Below are 15,790 nucleotides of genomic sequence, written 5' to 3'. Positions count from 1 at the left end.
AGGAAGCTAATGCAATACTCCAGGCAAGGGATAGTGATAACTTGGGTATCAGCAGACAAATTTAGTTTCATTAATTACAAATCCTCAATCTGAGGGTGGGCAACTAGTTAACTCATCTCTACTAGAGGACTCAGAATAGGCTGTCTTATATTTATCTGTTTCTATAATCCAATATGCTTTATAGTTCCTCACCCACTGTCTAAAACCCCTTGTATAAAAGTAAAGCATCAGGGGGGCTGGGGAGATAGCTCAGTCGGTAGAGTCCTTGCCTTGTAAGCACAAGGCCCTGGGTTCGATCCCCAGCACTCCCCCCAAAAAAAACAAAACAAAACAGGTAAAGCATCAGGAACTCATTAGGCAAAAAATGATGAACAACCAATGCAGGGGCAGTACAGAAGCAGTTCTTGTGTTAATGATGGGGTTGAACTTCTGAAGGTCTGTTTTTTGCTCTCTTGGATACTGAAAATTGAACCCACTGTACCCAAAATGTAGCTATACTACGAAGTTACATCACCAGCCCCTTTTAAAAATTTTTTCAGATACGATCTTGCTAAGTTGTAGAGCTGGCCTCAAACTTGTGATCCTCCTGCCTCAGTCTCCTGAGTCACTGGGATTATAGATGTGCATCATCATGCCTAGCCAAAGGTCTGTTTTCATGACAATATCTCTTTTTTCTTTCTTTTGTAGTACTGAGGATTGAACCCAGGGACTCATGTATGCAAGCTCTCTACCACTGAGCTTTCCCAGCCCCATTTTTTTTCTTTCTTTTCTCTCTCTCTCTCCCTTTCTTTTTCTTTCTTTGTGGTGCTGGGGACTGAACCCAGGTCCTCATGCATGCCAGGCAGACACTCTACATTGATTATATTCCCAGCCCCCCAATATTTCTTGATTAAAGTTAAATCCATGCTCAATTCCCGTTCTTACCAGGTATGTCATAAGGAGGTAGTTTAAGAACAAAGATGCCCCCAGAAGCAGATGGGAGAGCAAACAGTGCCTCCCCATCACTGCTGAGCCAGGCTGCTGACGTGGTAGAATTAGGGCATAGTCCAGGTACTGCTGGAATTAACTGATAGTTGCAAGGATCCCTGAAATCAACTTTTCCAATGTCAGTGAATACTGACTGCATCTGACTTTCAATTACCAACTCCTGTAACAAAAAAAAAAAGTCTTTTAAAATCAAAATAACTTTGAATTTTGCTTAGTTCCTCTCAATTACTTAAAAAAAAAAGCTTTTAAAATAAAAAAATTAAGATTCAAATGAAAGCTTTTTGTGTGTGTGTGTGCACCAGAGATGTTTAACCACTGAGCAACATCCCCATTTCATTTTTCTTTTTTTAGTTTTGAGACATAGTTTCGCTAAGTTGCTTAAGGACTAAATAAATTGCTGAGGCTGGCTTTGAACCTGCCTCAGCCTCCTGAGCCACTGGGATTACAGGTGTGCCCACCACGCCCGTGGTGAAAAGCTATTCTTTTTAAAGAACACTATTTTGTCAACTTAAAATGTGTGTCTTATCATTTAAAAGAGTAACTACCAAAGTATACTTTTTGAGGGCTAACAAGAAATCCAAATTTCCTTCAATTACAAAAAATATTGTTCCAGGATTAAATTTGTGAGAGCTAGAGTAATTCGGGAAATAAAAGACACTACGTTTAACCAACTTACACTCCTATACATCCGAGAAGGGTGTGGTAAAAGTAACCTGTGCACTGTTTGATTGGTTAATATTAAGATTATCACATGATTCTGGGTCTCAGAGACATAAACCCCTCCGGGTAAGATGCTGCAATTCTGGAATTTTAAGCGAACTGCATTATTCAACAGATTTAGGTCCAGTGACTCCTCCACCAGCTCCAACGTATCTGCAGAGATCTTCCTGTGGGGGCAAAAAAAAAAAAAGACATTATTAAAAAAAGTGTATGCTTTTCTTTCTCAATAACTGCTGCACTGAAATGTGTGTGTGCACGTATGTGTGTATTTCAAGTGAATGCTTCAAATTCAAAAATTTTGGATAAACAAATTCAGACCACTTGCCAGGCATGGTGGTGCACACCTTGGCAGGAAGACTGCCAAGTTTGAGGTCGACCTCAGCAACTTAGGCCCTAAGCAACTTAGTGAGACCCTGTCCTAAAAGAAAAAAATTTTAAAAAGGGCTGGGGATATGTCTCAGGGGTAAAATGTTTTTGGGTTCATCCTTAGTACCAAAAGAAAAAATAAAAATTCAGACCACTCTTATATTGCAAATCACCATATTAAATAAAATACAGCATAAGCTGGGGCAGTGGCACATGTCTATAATCCAAGCAACCCAGGAGGCTGAGGCAGGAGGATTTCAAGTTCAAAGCCAGCCTTGATAATGCAGCAAGGCCTGCGATAACTTAACGAAACCCCATCTCAAAATAAAAAATAAGAAGGGCATAGGATGTGGCCAGTGGTAAAGTGTCCTTGGGTTCAATCCCTGCCACAAACAAAACAAAACAAAACAAAACAACAAAACAGCAAAACAAAATTCAAACCTCATTATAATTTTGTTAAATGAAGTCTTCCAAACTATTTAGGACAATATTCAATCTAACTAAACTCTACTATGATGAAAACTAATACCCAACATACCCATTACTTATAGTGGAATGTGGCTTCCACATACAGTACTGCACCAAACAAAACTGAGTGCATATATGTGGGTATTTTCCTCTTCTACTACTCCTTAATATGCAACAGCACAACAAAAATAGCAAATTTTTATTTATTTATTTATTTTGGTACTGGGAATTGAATCCAGAGGTACCCTTTTTTCTTCTTCTTTTTTTAAATATTGAGACAGGGTCTCACTAAGTTGCTTAGGGTCTTGCTAGGTTACTGAGGTTGGCTGAAACTTGTGATCCTTCTGCCTCAGCTTCTCAAGTTGCTGGGATTACAGATGTGTACCACAGCACTTGGCTAATAATTATTAAAGAAAGAGTTTAAAAACACAAGAATAACTGCATGTTGAACATATCAAAGTTAGTTTTTCTTTCTGACTTACTTCTCAAAAGGAGTTTCCTTTGTAATAAACAATAGTAAGCTCTGTGGTGCCGAGATATCTGCCATGTGCAGTTGGACATCACAGACACAAAAAAGTGCCTGGAACAGAGCCAGCATTCAATAAACTTTTTTTTTTCTTGATAAAATGCATGTACACTTGAAGAAAAAAAGTTTTATTCAAACTAAAGTTGCAGCAAAGAAGACCAACTATTTTGCCTAAAGGACTTATTTGGTTTCAAATTCAGATTAAAAATTACAACCCTCTCTTGCCCGTGCCTAGCTTTGTACCTATCATAGCAGCTGTCTAAAGAAGAAATTTCTTTCCCTAACTTCCATGTATATGTCATCTTTAGACATCATTAATACATATTTACTGGTATATGTCCTTCATTCAGCATGTGTTATGTTGATTTGGATCTTGAATGTCTTCCAAAGACCCATGTGTTGAAGGCCTGGTCCTGAGAGAGCCACTATTGGGAGGTAGTAGAACCTCTATGAGGTGGGGATCCAGTGGGTGGTCTTCCGCCACTGGGAGCAAGCCCTTGGAGGGGAGAGTGTGACCCTGACCGCTTCTCTTTCTTTTTTGCTTCCTGACCATGGTGAGCAGTTTTGCTTCATCACAGGTTCCTGGTGTGATGTGCTGCCTTGCTATGGGCAAAAAAGCAACAGAGCTAACTGATCCTGGACTGGAATCTCTAAAACTGTGTGCCAAATTAAACCTTTTCTAAGTTGATAATCTCAGGTCCTTACAGTGATGGAAAACTGACCAACACTTGTGATTTGTCAAATCTTATTGCTTTCTTCTTCCTGACATTGCTCCTTTCCTTCCATTTCTACAAACTGGTCACCCTTGTGGGACTACAACTGTGGGACTACTCTCTCTATCCATGGGCTCTGCATCTTCAGATTAAATCAATATATATATATATATTTTTTTTTTTTTGGGGGGGGGACCTGCATCTGTACTGAGTATGCACAGACCTTCTTCCCTAAACAATGCAGCATAACAATTATTTATATAGCATTTCCATTTTATTAGGTATCATGAGTGACCCAGAGATGATCTACAGAGGTTATACATAGATTATATGCAAATATTATGCCATTTTATGTAAGCGATGGAAGCATCTGCAGATTGTGGCATCCACAGAGTTCCTAAAACCAACCCCTCAAATACAGATGGGCAAATGTCTTGCAGCTTTATCCTGCTGCCCTCTACTCAGCAGCACCAGTGACTGTTAAAGGCTTCTCTACCTCTTGTTATGGCCACATTTACCTCAGAATAATGATATGGACCCTTTCTTGCAGCAAAAATGTCTCCACTGTCCTACAGTTATCATTTGGTGTCTCTGCTTCCCTTATAGTAATACTACTTGAAAGAGCTATTCTACACCCACTCCACTCAAGCTTCTGCCCTATTATTGGAGCAGTTCTGACAAGGTCAATAATCTCCACAACGCAAATGGCAATTTTCATTTCTCACCTTATGAATTATATAGCATCTGACAAGTTTTTACTCTCCTTCTTCTTGAAATATTTCCCTTAGCTTCTGGGACTTCACTCTCTCTTTTTTTATTTTTATTTTTGGTACTGGAGATTGAAAACAGGGGTGCTCTACCACTGAGCTACACCCCCAGCCTTTTAACTTTGAGACAGGTCTCACTAAGTTGCTGAGGTTGGCCTCAAACTTTAGATCCTCCTTCCTCAGCCTACTTCACTCTGACTCTCACCTCAGCGATACTCTCTTTCACTGGTTCCTGACTGTCCTGTTAGAATGCAACAGGGTTCAGTCCTGAGACCTTTTCTATGAAAGTATTCTCAACTGGGATTGATTCTACCGCATTCCCAAGGACTTAGCACTATCTAGAAATAATGGTTGTTAACAACTGGGGAGGTAGGAAGGGTGTGGGGGGTTGGACATGTTATTGGTTTGTAGTAGACAGAGGCCAGGATGATGCTCAACACTCTACACCCCACAACAATGACTTATCTGGCCTCAAATGCCAATAGTTCAGAAGCTTAGAAACCCTGATTTATTTATTATCTAGGGGAGCACACTCATTATAAAGCTTTAAGTGCAATGATTTCCAAATCTGAATCTTTAGTCCAACCACTCTAAGGAACTCCTGACTATTGCCTCAACGCTTTCTCTTGGATATCTACTAGGTATTTCAAACTAAACCTGTCCAAAAGAGGATTCCCAGGCCCACAAAACAAAAATAAAAATTCACTTGTTGCATTTTACCCATACTCTTTCAACTCAATTAGAGGTATCTCTAAAACATCCAGGTGCTCTAGCCAGAAATCTGGAGTATACTCTGTATCTGATACAATAATGAATTCTAACAAATTCACCTTGACAACATATCCACAATCAGAACCTTGCTTGCAGACTACCATCACCTCCATGGTCTGAGCGACCATCAATTTTTATCTGGATTGTGTCTCCCCACTCCCACCTTTTCCCCTTTCCTATTCTCTTTTGAGCACAGTGACTGCAACAATACTTTAAAAATACAACTTAGATCATGACATTCATCCATTTAAAACACTCCAGTGGCTTCCTCCTATCTCAAAGAAAAAATCAAAGTCTTGATCTGGTCTTGGCTACATCTTTCTTATTACTAACCCTTTGTTCATTAAGGTGTAGATTCTTGGTCTCATTCTTTTTTTCAAAACACAGGGTCTTTCTAAGTTGCTTAGGACCTTGCTAAATTGCTGGGATGGCTTTGAACTTGCAATTCTCCTGCCTCAGCCTCCCAAGTTGCTGGGATTACAGGTGCGCACTTCCACACCTGGATAGACTGATCATTTTTAAGTGATATTTTGATCTTGTTAGTAAGTCTTTAAAAATTCAAAAATTCTTAAAAATGGCCTGAGATGGGGCTGGGGCTGCAGCTCAGTGGCAAAGTGCTTGCCTAGGACATGTGAGGCACTGGTTTTGATCCTTAGCGGCACCACACACACACACACAAAAATGGCTTGGGAGTTCCTTGCAGTCTGAGTCCTGCCTATCTTTTCAGCCTCGGCATCTCTCACATCACTTTATTTTACCTCTGCACTTATGCCACATAGTCTTTTGGTTAGTTCCTCAAACCTGCCAAGTTCTTTCCACGTTATGGCTTTTGCATATAGTGATCGCACTTGCTGGACTGCTCTCTTTCCCATGCCCTGGAAGTGCCTGGTTAAACTTTCATCCTTCAAATCTCAGCTTAAATGTAACTTTCTACAAACTTCCCTGCACTGCCAGTAATGTTCAGTGTTCCAATTGGCCTCTCATAGCTTCTAAACTTTTCCTCTAGAGCAAATGTGAAAAATCTATGTTTACATATCTATGTTGCAGTCACTAGTTTAATGTCATTTTTCTTTGAAGAAACTGCTGCACACAAGGTGAGTCCACACCCATTCTTCCACAGGTACATCTTGCATGATGAAAATAGTAGTTGTTTTTGTTCATCATTTCATCCCAGTACCTAGTAAAATGGCTCACATGTAAAAGCTCAACCGCATCAGTAGAATGAAGCTGTAAAGACTATAAAAACATAATGGGCTCCTGATTATAAAATTGGTCTTCAGGGTTTTAATCCCTTAAGCTACATTCTCTCTGCTTTTACTACTGCCAGGTGGGTGCCCCTCTTAAAACTTTGTGTGTCAAATTTCCCCAATTCTGACATGAACTGAAAGCAGTCTCTTTTCCTAAGTGTCGATTACTATTCGGTAGGAATGACGCTTCGGGAACTGTCGCAATTTTCATATGCCAGACAACTCTACCTTCCAGTGGGGTTTGGAGAACAAGCACTTACCAATGAATGAATCTGTTTCTGGTGACAGAGAACAACTTGCCGCTTTCCACATAGAAGAAGCCCCCTGCGCTCTCACTGTATTTAACCGTTCCGGCCACGGGATTTGCAGTCCCTGCAAAATGAACGTGGTCAGCCTGCACACGTGGTACTAAGGATGACAGGTACTGAGGACGCCGAGGAAACAGTGTGTGACCGACTGACAATCCATATAAAGGGAAGGAGGAAAGGAGGAAGAAGTTAGACACCAAGGAAAGCTCTGAGTCAGAGGCTGTGGGCATGTGGACCGAGGAGAATGGACCGGGAGGATGAACCCAGGGACCCCTAGGAGGAGGCCGAGGGGAGGGATCGGGTCGTACCCTCCCCGGCCACTTCCATACCAACAACGCAGATTGCGAATTCCCGAAAGCGCCTCGGCCTTTCGCGTTCGGTTCCGCTTAGCTCCACGAAGCTCCGTTCCAGGGATCCCGCCGCCGCCATCTTCCCGCCGCCGCCGCGAGGCCCGACGGGACACGGGCGGGCCGTGCAGCCGCCGTCACTTCCGGGGGCGTGGCTAGCGGAGCGGCCGACAGGTGCGGCGACCTGAGGGGGGAAAAAGGAGGGTTCTGCGATTTATTGCGGGCCTTCCACCCGGAGCGTGACCGTGGACAAAGGAGGGAGCCGCCTCTTCCTGCGGGAACTTCCGAGCGCCGGGCTGGGAGGCGTGCAGAGGGCAGCGCCCCTTTCCCGGCGGCCTCGGGGCAGGGCGGGTCAGGGTTTGTTTCCATTTTAAAAAGCGACGCGGGCGGGCGGCTGGGCTGAGCCAACCCGAGGGACCAAGTCCCGGGAGGCCAGGCCGTGAGATTCCTCTGCCAAGAGCCCGAGTTTGCGCTCGCCTCTCCGCCGTTAAGTGTCTGCTTGCAAATCTTCCCCCAGTGTCTTTTTCTTCACCCTTCAGCGACACGTGTGATGGAAGGTGGAAGGGGAGAGGGACTTTTTTTCTGTTGGCTTTTTTCTAGAGAAAGGTGTGTGCTTGTGTAGTGAAACAACGCGCGCAGTAGCATGGATGCTGCAGCCTGCTGAGGTTACCTAAATGCTACTCACTTGCACACGTGAAAAGGAATTTGCCTTTCGTTTTCCCTCTCGAGCTGATTCTTGGCTTTCAGATGTTGTAAGGGTCCTGAGTGGACCTTTAGAAATTCTTGTAGTAGGTGCTTGATATTGAGGGAAATACTGATTTCCAGTGGTAAAACGTTTCCCCCCCCCTTCCTTAATGATAGCCGATTTTAAGCACTTGTGTAACCTTATTAGCAGTGACTGCAACCAGTTGCTGCCATTCTCAGGTTCATTCATCCTATTCTGACCATCATCCCCCATCCTTCCACCTCATTCGCTTAGGTCACCAATGCATTTCCTTCATTCCGCAATCCATTGTTCTACCACCTTCTCACTCTCTCACACTTCCTTGGTGTTTCCTTCTAGTCCTACTTAAATCACTCCCTTACTTAACTCTCATCTCATTCTAGTAAAAACTACAATTTCGATTCAATCCAAATCTGTAGTGGAACATGGCTGGAGTAAAGTATACACTCTACTAACATGCCGCGTATTCCCTCAGGACTGAATCTTTTTTTTTTTTTTTTTGTACCAGGGATTGAACTGAGGGGCACACATGTAAGCCACATCCCCAGCCCTACTTTTTAAAAACTTTTATTTATTTATTTATTTTCATTAACTTTTTTTGACAGTGATAAAATTTTTTTTAAAAAATTCTTTTCAGGGCTGGGGAGATAGCTCAGTCGGTAGAGTGCTTGCCTTGCATGCACAAGGCCCTGGGTTCGATCCCCAGCACCACAAAAAAAAAAAAAAAATTATTTTCATACCTGTATATAAGGTAATAATGTCTATCTCACAATCTACCATCCTTCCCCTCCCAACCCACCTCACACCTCCCCCTCACTGCCCTCACTCCCCTCTGTATAATCCAAAGTTCCTTCATTTTTCTATACCCACCCCACACTATGGATCATCATCTGCTTATCAGAGAAAACATTCGGACTTTGGTTTTTTTTTTTGGATTGGCTTGTTTCACATAGCGTTACTTTCCAGTTCCATCCATTTACCTGCAAATGTCATAATTTCATTCTTTTTTAAGGCTGAGTAATATTCCATTGTGTATATATACCACATTTTCTTTATCCATTCATCTGTTGAAGGACATCTAGGTTAGTTACATAGTTTAGCTATTGGGAATTGAGCTGCTATAAATGTTGATGTGGCTACATCACTGTAGTATGCTGATTTTCAAGTCCTTTGGGTATAAGTCAAGTAGTGGGATAGCTGGGTTAAATGGTGGGTCATTCCAAGTTTTCTGAGGAATCTCCATACTGCTTTCCAAAGTGGTTTCACTAATCTGCAGTCAATAATCAATAATGTCTGAGTACCTTTTTCCCCACATTCTTGCCAACACTTATTATTGCTTGTATTCTTGATAATTGCCATTCTGACTGGAGTAAAATGAAATCTTAGAGCAATTTTGATTTGCATTTCTCTAATTGCAAGAATTGATGAACATTTTTTCATATGTTTGTTGATCAATTGCATTTCTTCTGTGAAGTATCTATTTCCCTAACCCATTTATTGATTGGGTTATTTGTTTTTTCGGTGTTAAGTTTTTTGAGTTCTTTATATATCTTGGAGATTAGTGCTCTATCTGAGTTGTGTGTGGTAAAGATTTTCTCCCACTCTGTAGACTCTCTTCAAATTATCATTTGTTTCCTTTCCCAGCCCTATTTTGTATTTATTATTTAGAGACAGGGTCTCACTGAGTTACTTAGCACCTTGCTTTTGCTGAGGTTGTCTTTGAACTTGGCAGTCCTTCTGCCTCAGCCGAGCTGCAGGCGTGCGCCACCTCACTGGTCTGCAGGACTATGGGTCTCGGTTGAGTCCTGAATGCTGCCCAGCAAACACATTATATTTTCCTTGTCCATTTATTGCCTTAAATGAGTATTTCATAACTCCTCTAACTGCCAACACTTCCTCTCTAATCCTTACTCTCAGCTTGCTTCTTCACTTAGAAAATTAAAGCAATCAAAAGAAAACCATCTCCCAAGTACCAACATTGATTCCCATACACTTTCCCTTCCCTTCCTGTTGCTATACATGAATTGACCCTGAGCTTATGAAGAGAGAGTATATAAACATGCCATTATTTCTCCACTTCAAACAAGCCCTCAATTGACCTCCATTCTCTTCTGAAACCCATATTTCTGCTCCTCATTCCTCAAGAAGATTTAAGAGCATTCTGTTTAATTTCTTTTCTCTCATTCTCACTTAAACCTGCTTTTATCAGGTTTTGACTCCTTGTGCCCTACTGCAACTGATACTTTCAAGATTACCATTGATATCATGTTTCTATATTTGATACTGAATTCTCTTGGTGTGGTTGTGTGTGTGTGTGTGTGTGTTGCATTTGCGCACTGTGGATTGCACCTAGGGCTTCTTGCGTGCTAAGCAAGCACTTTATCATTGAGTTACATCCCCAACCCCCTTTAAATTTTTTTTTTTTTTTAACAGTAGAAAGTAAGCTTTATTAAAGAAAAGTAAAAGCAGGCTTCTCCCAGGTGGAAGAAGGGGACCCAAAGGTGGGAATCCATTGGATTGAGCAAATCTTATCCTTTTTATAGGTTTTATTCTCCTGTTCTTTCCCCCTTATCTCTTTCCTTCCTGCCTATGTGATTAGGCCCAGTTTTGCATAGAGAAGCAGATGGGCAGGGGGAGGGCCAAGGTGATTCAGGCAGGTAAGGGCCCAGGGGGCATTAATTAGTATCACCTTGCCTGTAGTCTTTGGCAAGGGCAGGTGAATTTGGTAATCAAGAGGCTCTGCAGGTCCTTGACATTCCATTCTCCCAGGGCAGTCTCCAACTTCCAGAGGCAGATGGCTTTCATGGCCCCATTTCCTCTATCTGACCTGGTCCCCTATTTCTACACTAACTGCCTGTCCCCAATTCTGGCTTCATTCCCCCCTCTAGTTTTAGGAACTTCTTACTGCTGTAAGGAAAGGGGGCGATGACCACTCTGGCTGCTTCAAGCTGGAAGGAGGCAGCATGGGGCAAGCAGCTTGGAGTTCCCTTTTAGAAACTGGGTCGGTCCACGGTAAAAGTCTGGTTGAGAAGTAATAGACTGGAGCGGCATTTGAGAAATGGGCGGTCTCGGTGTAGATCTCGGTGGGACCTCCAAATCTGATACTGCTGTTTACCAGTGACGAGTCCTGCTTCCTCAGGTGTTGAAGTATAATGTCAGAGAAGCATGCCGCAGCAAGCATAGAGTAGAAAGTGAGCTTTATTAAAGAAAAGTAAAAGCAGGCTTCTCCCGGGTGGAAGAAGGGGACCCTAAGGTGGGAATTCCTAATTTTTTGTTTTAAGACAGGGTCTCCCTCAGTTGCCCAGGCTGACTTTGAACTTTTGATCCTCCTGCTCCTCCAGAGTAGCTGGGATTACATGCACCACCAGGTCCAGCTCTGGAAACACTTTCTTCAAGTGGCTTCCGTACTCTCTTGACTTTTATCTGTTTCACTGTTTATTTTTAGATTTCTTTCCAAGTTGCTTCTTTTTTCCCCTATCCTTGATGTTGGAGTGTCCTAGAGCTCAGTTCTTGTTCTTTTCTGTCTACATAGTCCCCTGGGGACTTCATCTAGTCTTCTGGTTTTAAATGACAGATTGCCATATGCAGATGATTCCCAAATGTATGTTTCCAGTTCAAACCTTTCCTCTGAATTCCATGTTTATATATCCAACTGCCTATTCTGTATGTTAGATTTAACAGACTGAAGTCCTGGAATATCCAAAGCTAGAGTCCTAATGTCTTTCCCAACACTTATTCCTGATTTATTCCTCCTATCTCAGTTACTAGCATCTTTCCAATTGCTCAAGCCAAAATCCTTAGGGTCATCTTTGAGTCTAATTTTCTTTGAGTCTTATTTTTTTCTCTTATCTAATATCCAGTCATTCAGGAAATTGTATTGACTCTGCCTGAGAAATACAGCGAAAGTCCAGTTAGGCATTGTGGCACATGCCTGCAGTCTTTGCTATGTGGGAAGTTGAGGCCAGCCTGGGCAACTTAGAGAGACCGTGTCTCAAAAAATGAAAAGGTTTGGGATGTAACTCAGTGGCAGAGGGCTCCTGAGTTCAATTCCTAGTATCCAAAAATAAACAATGAAAAAAACTTAAAATCCAGCCATCTTTCACCTTCTTATCCACAATCACCCTGGACTCATCCTATCATCTCACCTGGATTTTTTTTAAAAAAATATTTTTTAGTTGTTAATGGATATTTATTTATTTATATGCAGTCCTGAGAATTGAAGTCAGTGTCTCACACATGCTAGGCAAGCGCTCTACCACTGAGCCAATAGCATCCTAATTTCCCTCCCTGCTTTCTATTCCTCATCTCCCACTTTTCTGCTATACTGCACCCTCCAAGAATCATGCCTGACTCATTGGAGGCATTCAGCAAATACGTGGTTTACGAAGAATGAGTGAGGGAGTAGTCCAGGCAAGATTTGATGAGGTCCTGAGTGGAATGGAGAAGGGAGTAGGTTTGAAGGAATATTTTGTAGGTAAAATCAGAAGGATCTGATGAGGGTGAGAGTGATAGCACCAAGACTAGGATGACTCCTGTCTTCCTGTCTCTTTCTTGACAACTGGTTCTGTTAACTTGGTGGGGAGAAGAGTGGAAGAAGAGTAGCAGATCCTTGTAGGAACAATCAGTATTTAGGGTAAAGATACTAATGTTGCTGGTTGTAGTGGGACATGCCTGTAATCCCAGCAATTTAGGAGGCTGAGGCAGGAGGATTGCAAGTTTGAAGCCAGCCTCAGCAACTTAGCAAGGCCCTAAGCAGTTTATCAAGACTGTCTCAAAAAAAAAAAAAAAAAAAAAAAAAGAACTGGGGATGTGACTCAGTGGTAAAGCACTGGGGTTCAATCCCTCGTATAAAAAAATACTAATGTTGCTGAATTGAGAACACTGTGTTAATTGACAAACAACCATTTAAAACATTTTTTCCTGAATCAGAAATTTAACCTCATATAATTTCACCATTTGTCTTTACCAAATAAAATTCTATATACTGAATATGAGAGTGGTATTAACTGCTTCTAGGAGATTCCAGGGAGAGACCTGGATTCTGTGTGGACAGAATCTTACATGAAGGCAAGGATGCTTGGGGAGGCTCCAGCTGTTCCAGCCCTGAACACTGAGCAGAGATGTGTAACCACCTCTGATCCCTGTCCCAATTCAAGATTCATGAGCAAAAAAACCACTGAGTTGTTTGGTAGTTAGATAGCAATGGATTCCAGGAACATTCTTTCCCTTTCCTTCTTAGAGCCTTCCACATTTCATTCTCAGATGACAACTCTCACTGACTCTACTTTAACTCTCCCTGCCTCTCTGCAAGTACACTATGAGGTACATGTCCCTAAACATCACTAATACTGTTGTGTTTCTTTTTAAAACCTTTGAGGGCTCCTTGTTGTCCTGACTTTCAAGACCTTCTTCCAGTTCAACTAATCATATAGTATTTAAAGCCTAGAACCTTGTCCTGCCAAGTCAGAAAAAGATATATGAGGATAGAAGAATAGTCAAAGATATGTGAAATCGCTGGCATTTAAGATGGAGAAAGGTGACCATGAGCCAAGGAATGTGGCCAACCTTTAGAAGCTAGAAAGGACAGAAACAGATTCTCCCTTAGGGCCCTGCTAAGACCTTGACTTTTGCTCTTGGCTTACCTGATGATGTGCCCTGCTTTTGATGGTGTGTCGGTTGGAAGTATCAGGGTCTACCCCCATGGTAGTTCCCTCCAAAAACCCAGGGGTGTTCTACCACTGAGCTATATCCCTAGCCATTTCTATTTTGAAACAGGGTCTTACAAAATTGCTGAGGCTGACCTCGAACTGTGATCCTCCTGTCTCAGGTTTCCAAGTAGCTGGGAATTATAGGTGTGTGCCACCACTCTGGTTAGTCCCCTTGCTTTGGTCTAGGACAACTCTGAAGGACCGCCTAACCTCCAGAGTGCTGGGAGGTTGTGTGGGATTGGCTTAGGCCCCTGTTGTTTCTCTCTGTCCAGTCTTGTCTCTCTCAGTTCCATAGAAATGCTGCTCCTGAGAGTACTCCCTAGTAGGCCTCCCACATGCAAACCTCTGCCTCAGAGTCTATTTCCTGGGCAATCAAATATGCATACATATATACCCCTTGCCTATGGATAGGCAGCTGGGAATCTGCACAGAAAAAAAAAAAAAAACAAAAAACAAAAACACAGAACTCCCCAGGACAGAGCATGTCCCTGAGTCAAAACTGACTTTTGGGTACGTACAACCTGTGTCCTTTGGGCCAGTTATATTATAACATTTTCTTAGATGTATGTCTAGCCAATGCTTTCCACACAGAGTATTTTCTCAATTCTGAAATGTGCCATAAAGTTTTTCATTTTAAATGTCTGGAGGTGTCGCTCAGTGGGTGGTAGAGGTCTTGCCTAGTGGTATGGAGGCACTGGGTTCAATCCCTGGAACCCCCCAAACAATAAAGAATAAAGTTTTTCATATATTTTAAATAAGAATGTGCTATGAAATCAATGTCCATTTTTTTTTTATTGTAAACAAATGGGATACATGTTGTTTCTTTGTTTGTACATGGCGTAAAGGCATACCATTTGTGTAATCATAAATTTACATAGAGTAATGTTGTTTGATTCATTCTGTTATTTTTTCCCTTCCCCCACCCCTCCCACCCCTCTTTACCCTCTATACAGTACTTCCTTCCTCCATACTTGCCCCCCTCCCTAACCCTAACTCTAACCCTAACACTAACCCTTCCCTCCCCCCCATTATGTGTCATCCTCCACTTATTAGCGATATCATTCGTCCTTTGGCTTTTTGAGATTGGCTTATCTCACTTAGCATGATATTCTCCAATTTCATCCATTTGCCTGCAAATGCCATAATTTTATCATTCTTTATGGCTGAGTAATATTCCATTGTATATATATATACCACAGTTTCTTTATCCACTCATCAATTGAAGGGCATCTAGGTTGGTTCCACAGTCTGGCTATTGTGAATTGAGCAGCTATGAACATTGATGTGGCTGTGTCTCTGTAGTATGCTGATTTTAAGTCCTTTGGGTATAGGCCAAGGAGTGGGATAGCTGGGTCAAATGGCGGGTCCATTCCAAGTTTTCTAAGGAATCTCCACACTGCTTTCCAGAGTGGCTGCACTAATTTGCAGCCCCACCAGCAATGTATGAGTGTACCTTTCTCCCCACATCCTCGCCAACACCTGTTGTTGCTCGTATTCTTGATAATCGCCATTCTAATTGGGGTGAGATGGAATCTTAGGGTGGTTTTGATTTGCATTTCTCTTATTACTAGAGATGTTGAACATTTTTCCATATGTTTGTTGATTGCTTGTAGATCTTCTTCTGTGAAGTGTCTATTCATTTCCTTAGCCCATTTGTCGACTGGATTATTTGAATTCTTGGAGTAGAGTTTTTTGAGTTCTTTATAGATTCTGGAGATTAGTGCTCTATCTGAAGTATGATTGGCAAAGATATTCTCCCATTCTGTAGGCTCTTTCTTCGCATTGCTGATAGTTTCCTTTGCTGAGAGAAAGCTTTTTAGTTTGAATCTATCCCAGTGGTTGATTCTAGCTTTTATTTCTTGTGCTATGGGAGTCCTGTTAAGGAAGTCTGATCCTAGACCAACAAGGTGAAGATTTGGACCTACTTTTTCTTCTATAATCTGCAGGGTCTCTGGTCTGATTCCGAGGTCCTTAATCCATTTTGAGTTTAGTTTCGTGCATGGTGAGAGATATGGGTTTAGTTTCATTCTGTTGCATATGGATTTCCAATTCTCCCAGCACCATTTGTTGAAGAGGCTATCTTTTCTCCATTGCATATTTTTGGCACCTTTGTCTAGTATGAGAAAATTGTATTTATT

General features: G+C 41.9%; 1 protein-coding gene across 3 annotated transcripts in view; it reads right to left on the bottom strand.

Moving 5' to 3' along the window:
- NUP160 (nucleoporin 160) overlaps positions 1-7,350 on the bottom strand; it is a 54,871-nt gene extending 47,521 nt beyond the window's left edge. For 2 of the 3 annotated variants that reach the window (XM_079105017.1, XM_079105019.1), the window contains exons 1-4: positions 7,203-7,350; positions 6,826-6,937; positions 1,664-1,874; positions 925-1,147 (exon numbers count right to left, since the gene is read on the bottom strand). In XM_079105017.1, the coding sequence (XP_078961143.1) occupies positions 925-1,147; positions 1,664-1,874; positions 6,826-6,937; positions 7,203-7,302 (646 nt within the window). In that variant the 5' untranslated portion in view covers positions 7,303-7,350. The remainder of the gene's footprint in view (positions 1-924; positions 1,148-1,663; positions 1,875-6,825; positions 6,938-7,202) is intronic. The other variant, XM_079105020.1, reaches the window with a different exon arrangement.
- Positions 7,351-15,790: the final 8,440 nt, after the last annotated feature.

This window comes from Sciurus vulgaris (assembly GCF_902686455.1).
Source record: "Sciurus vulgaris genome assembly, chromosome: 11".
Taxonomy (NCBI): Eukaryota; Metazoa; Chordata; class Mammalia; order Rodentia; family Sciuridae; genus Sciurus; species Sciurus vulgaris.
Note: the sequence above shows the minus strand (reverse complement) of the source record. Positions and strands in the feature narration are given on the sequence as shown.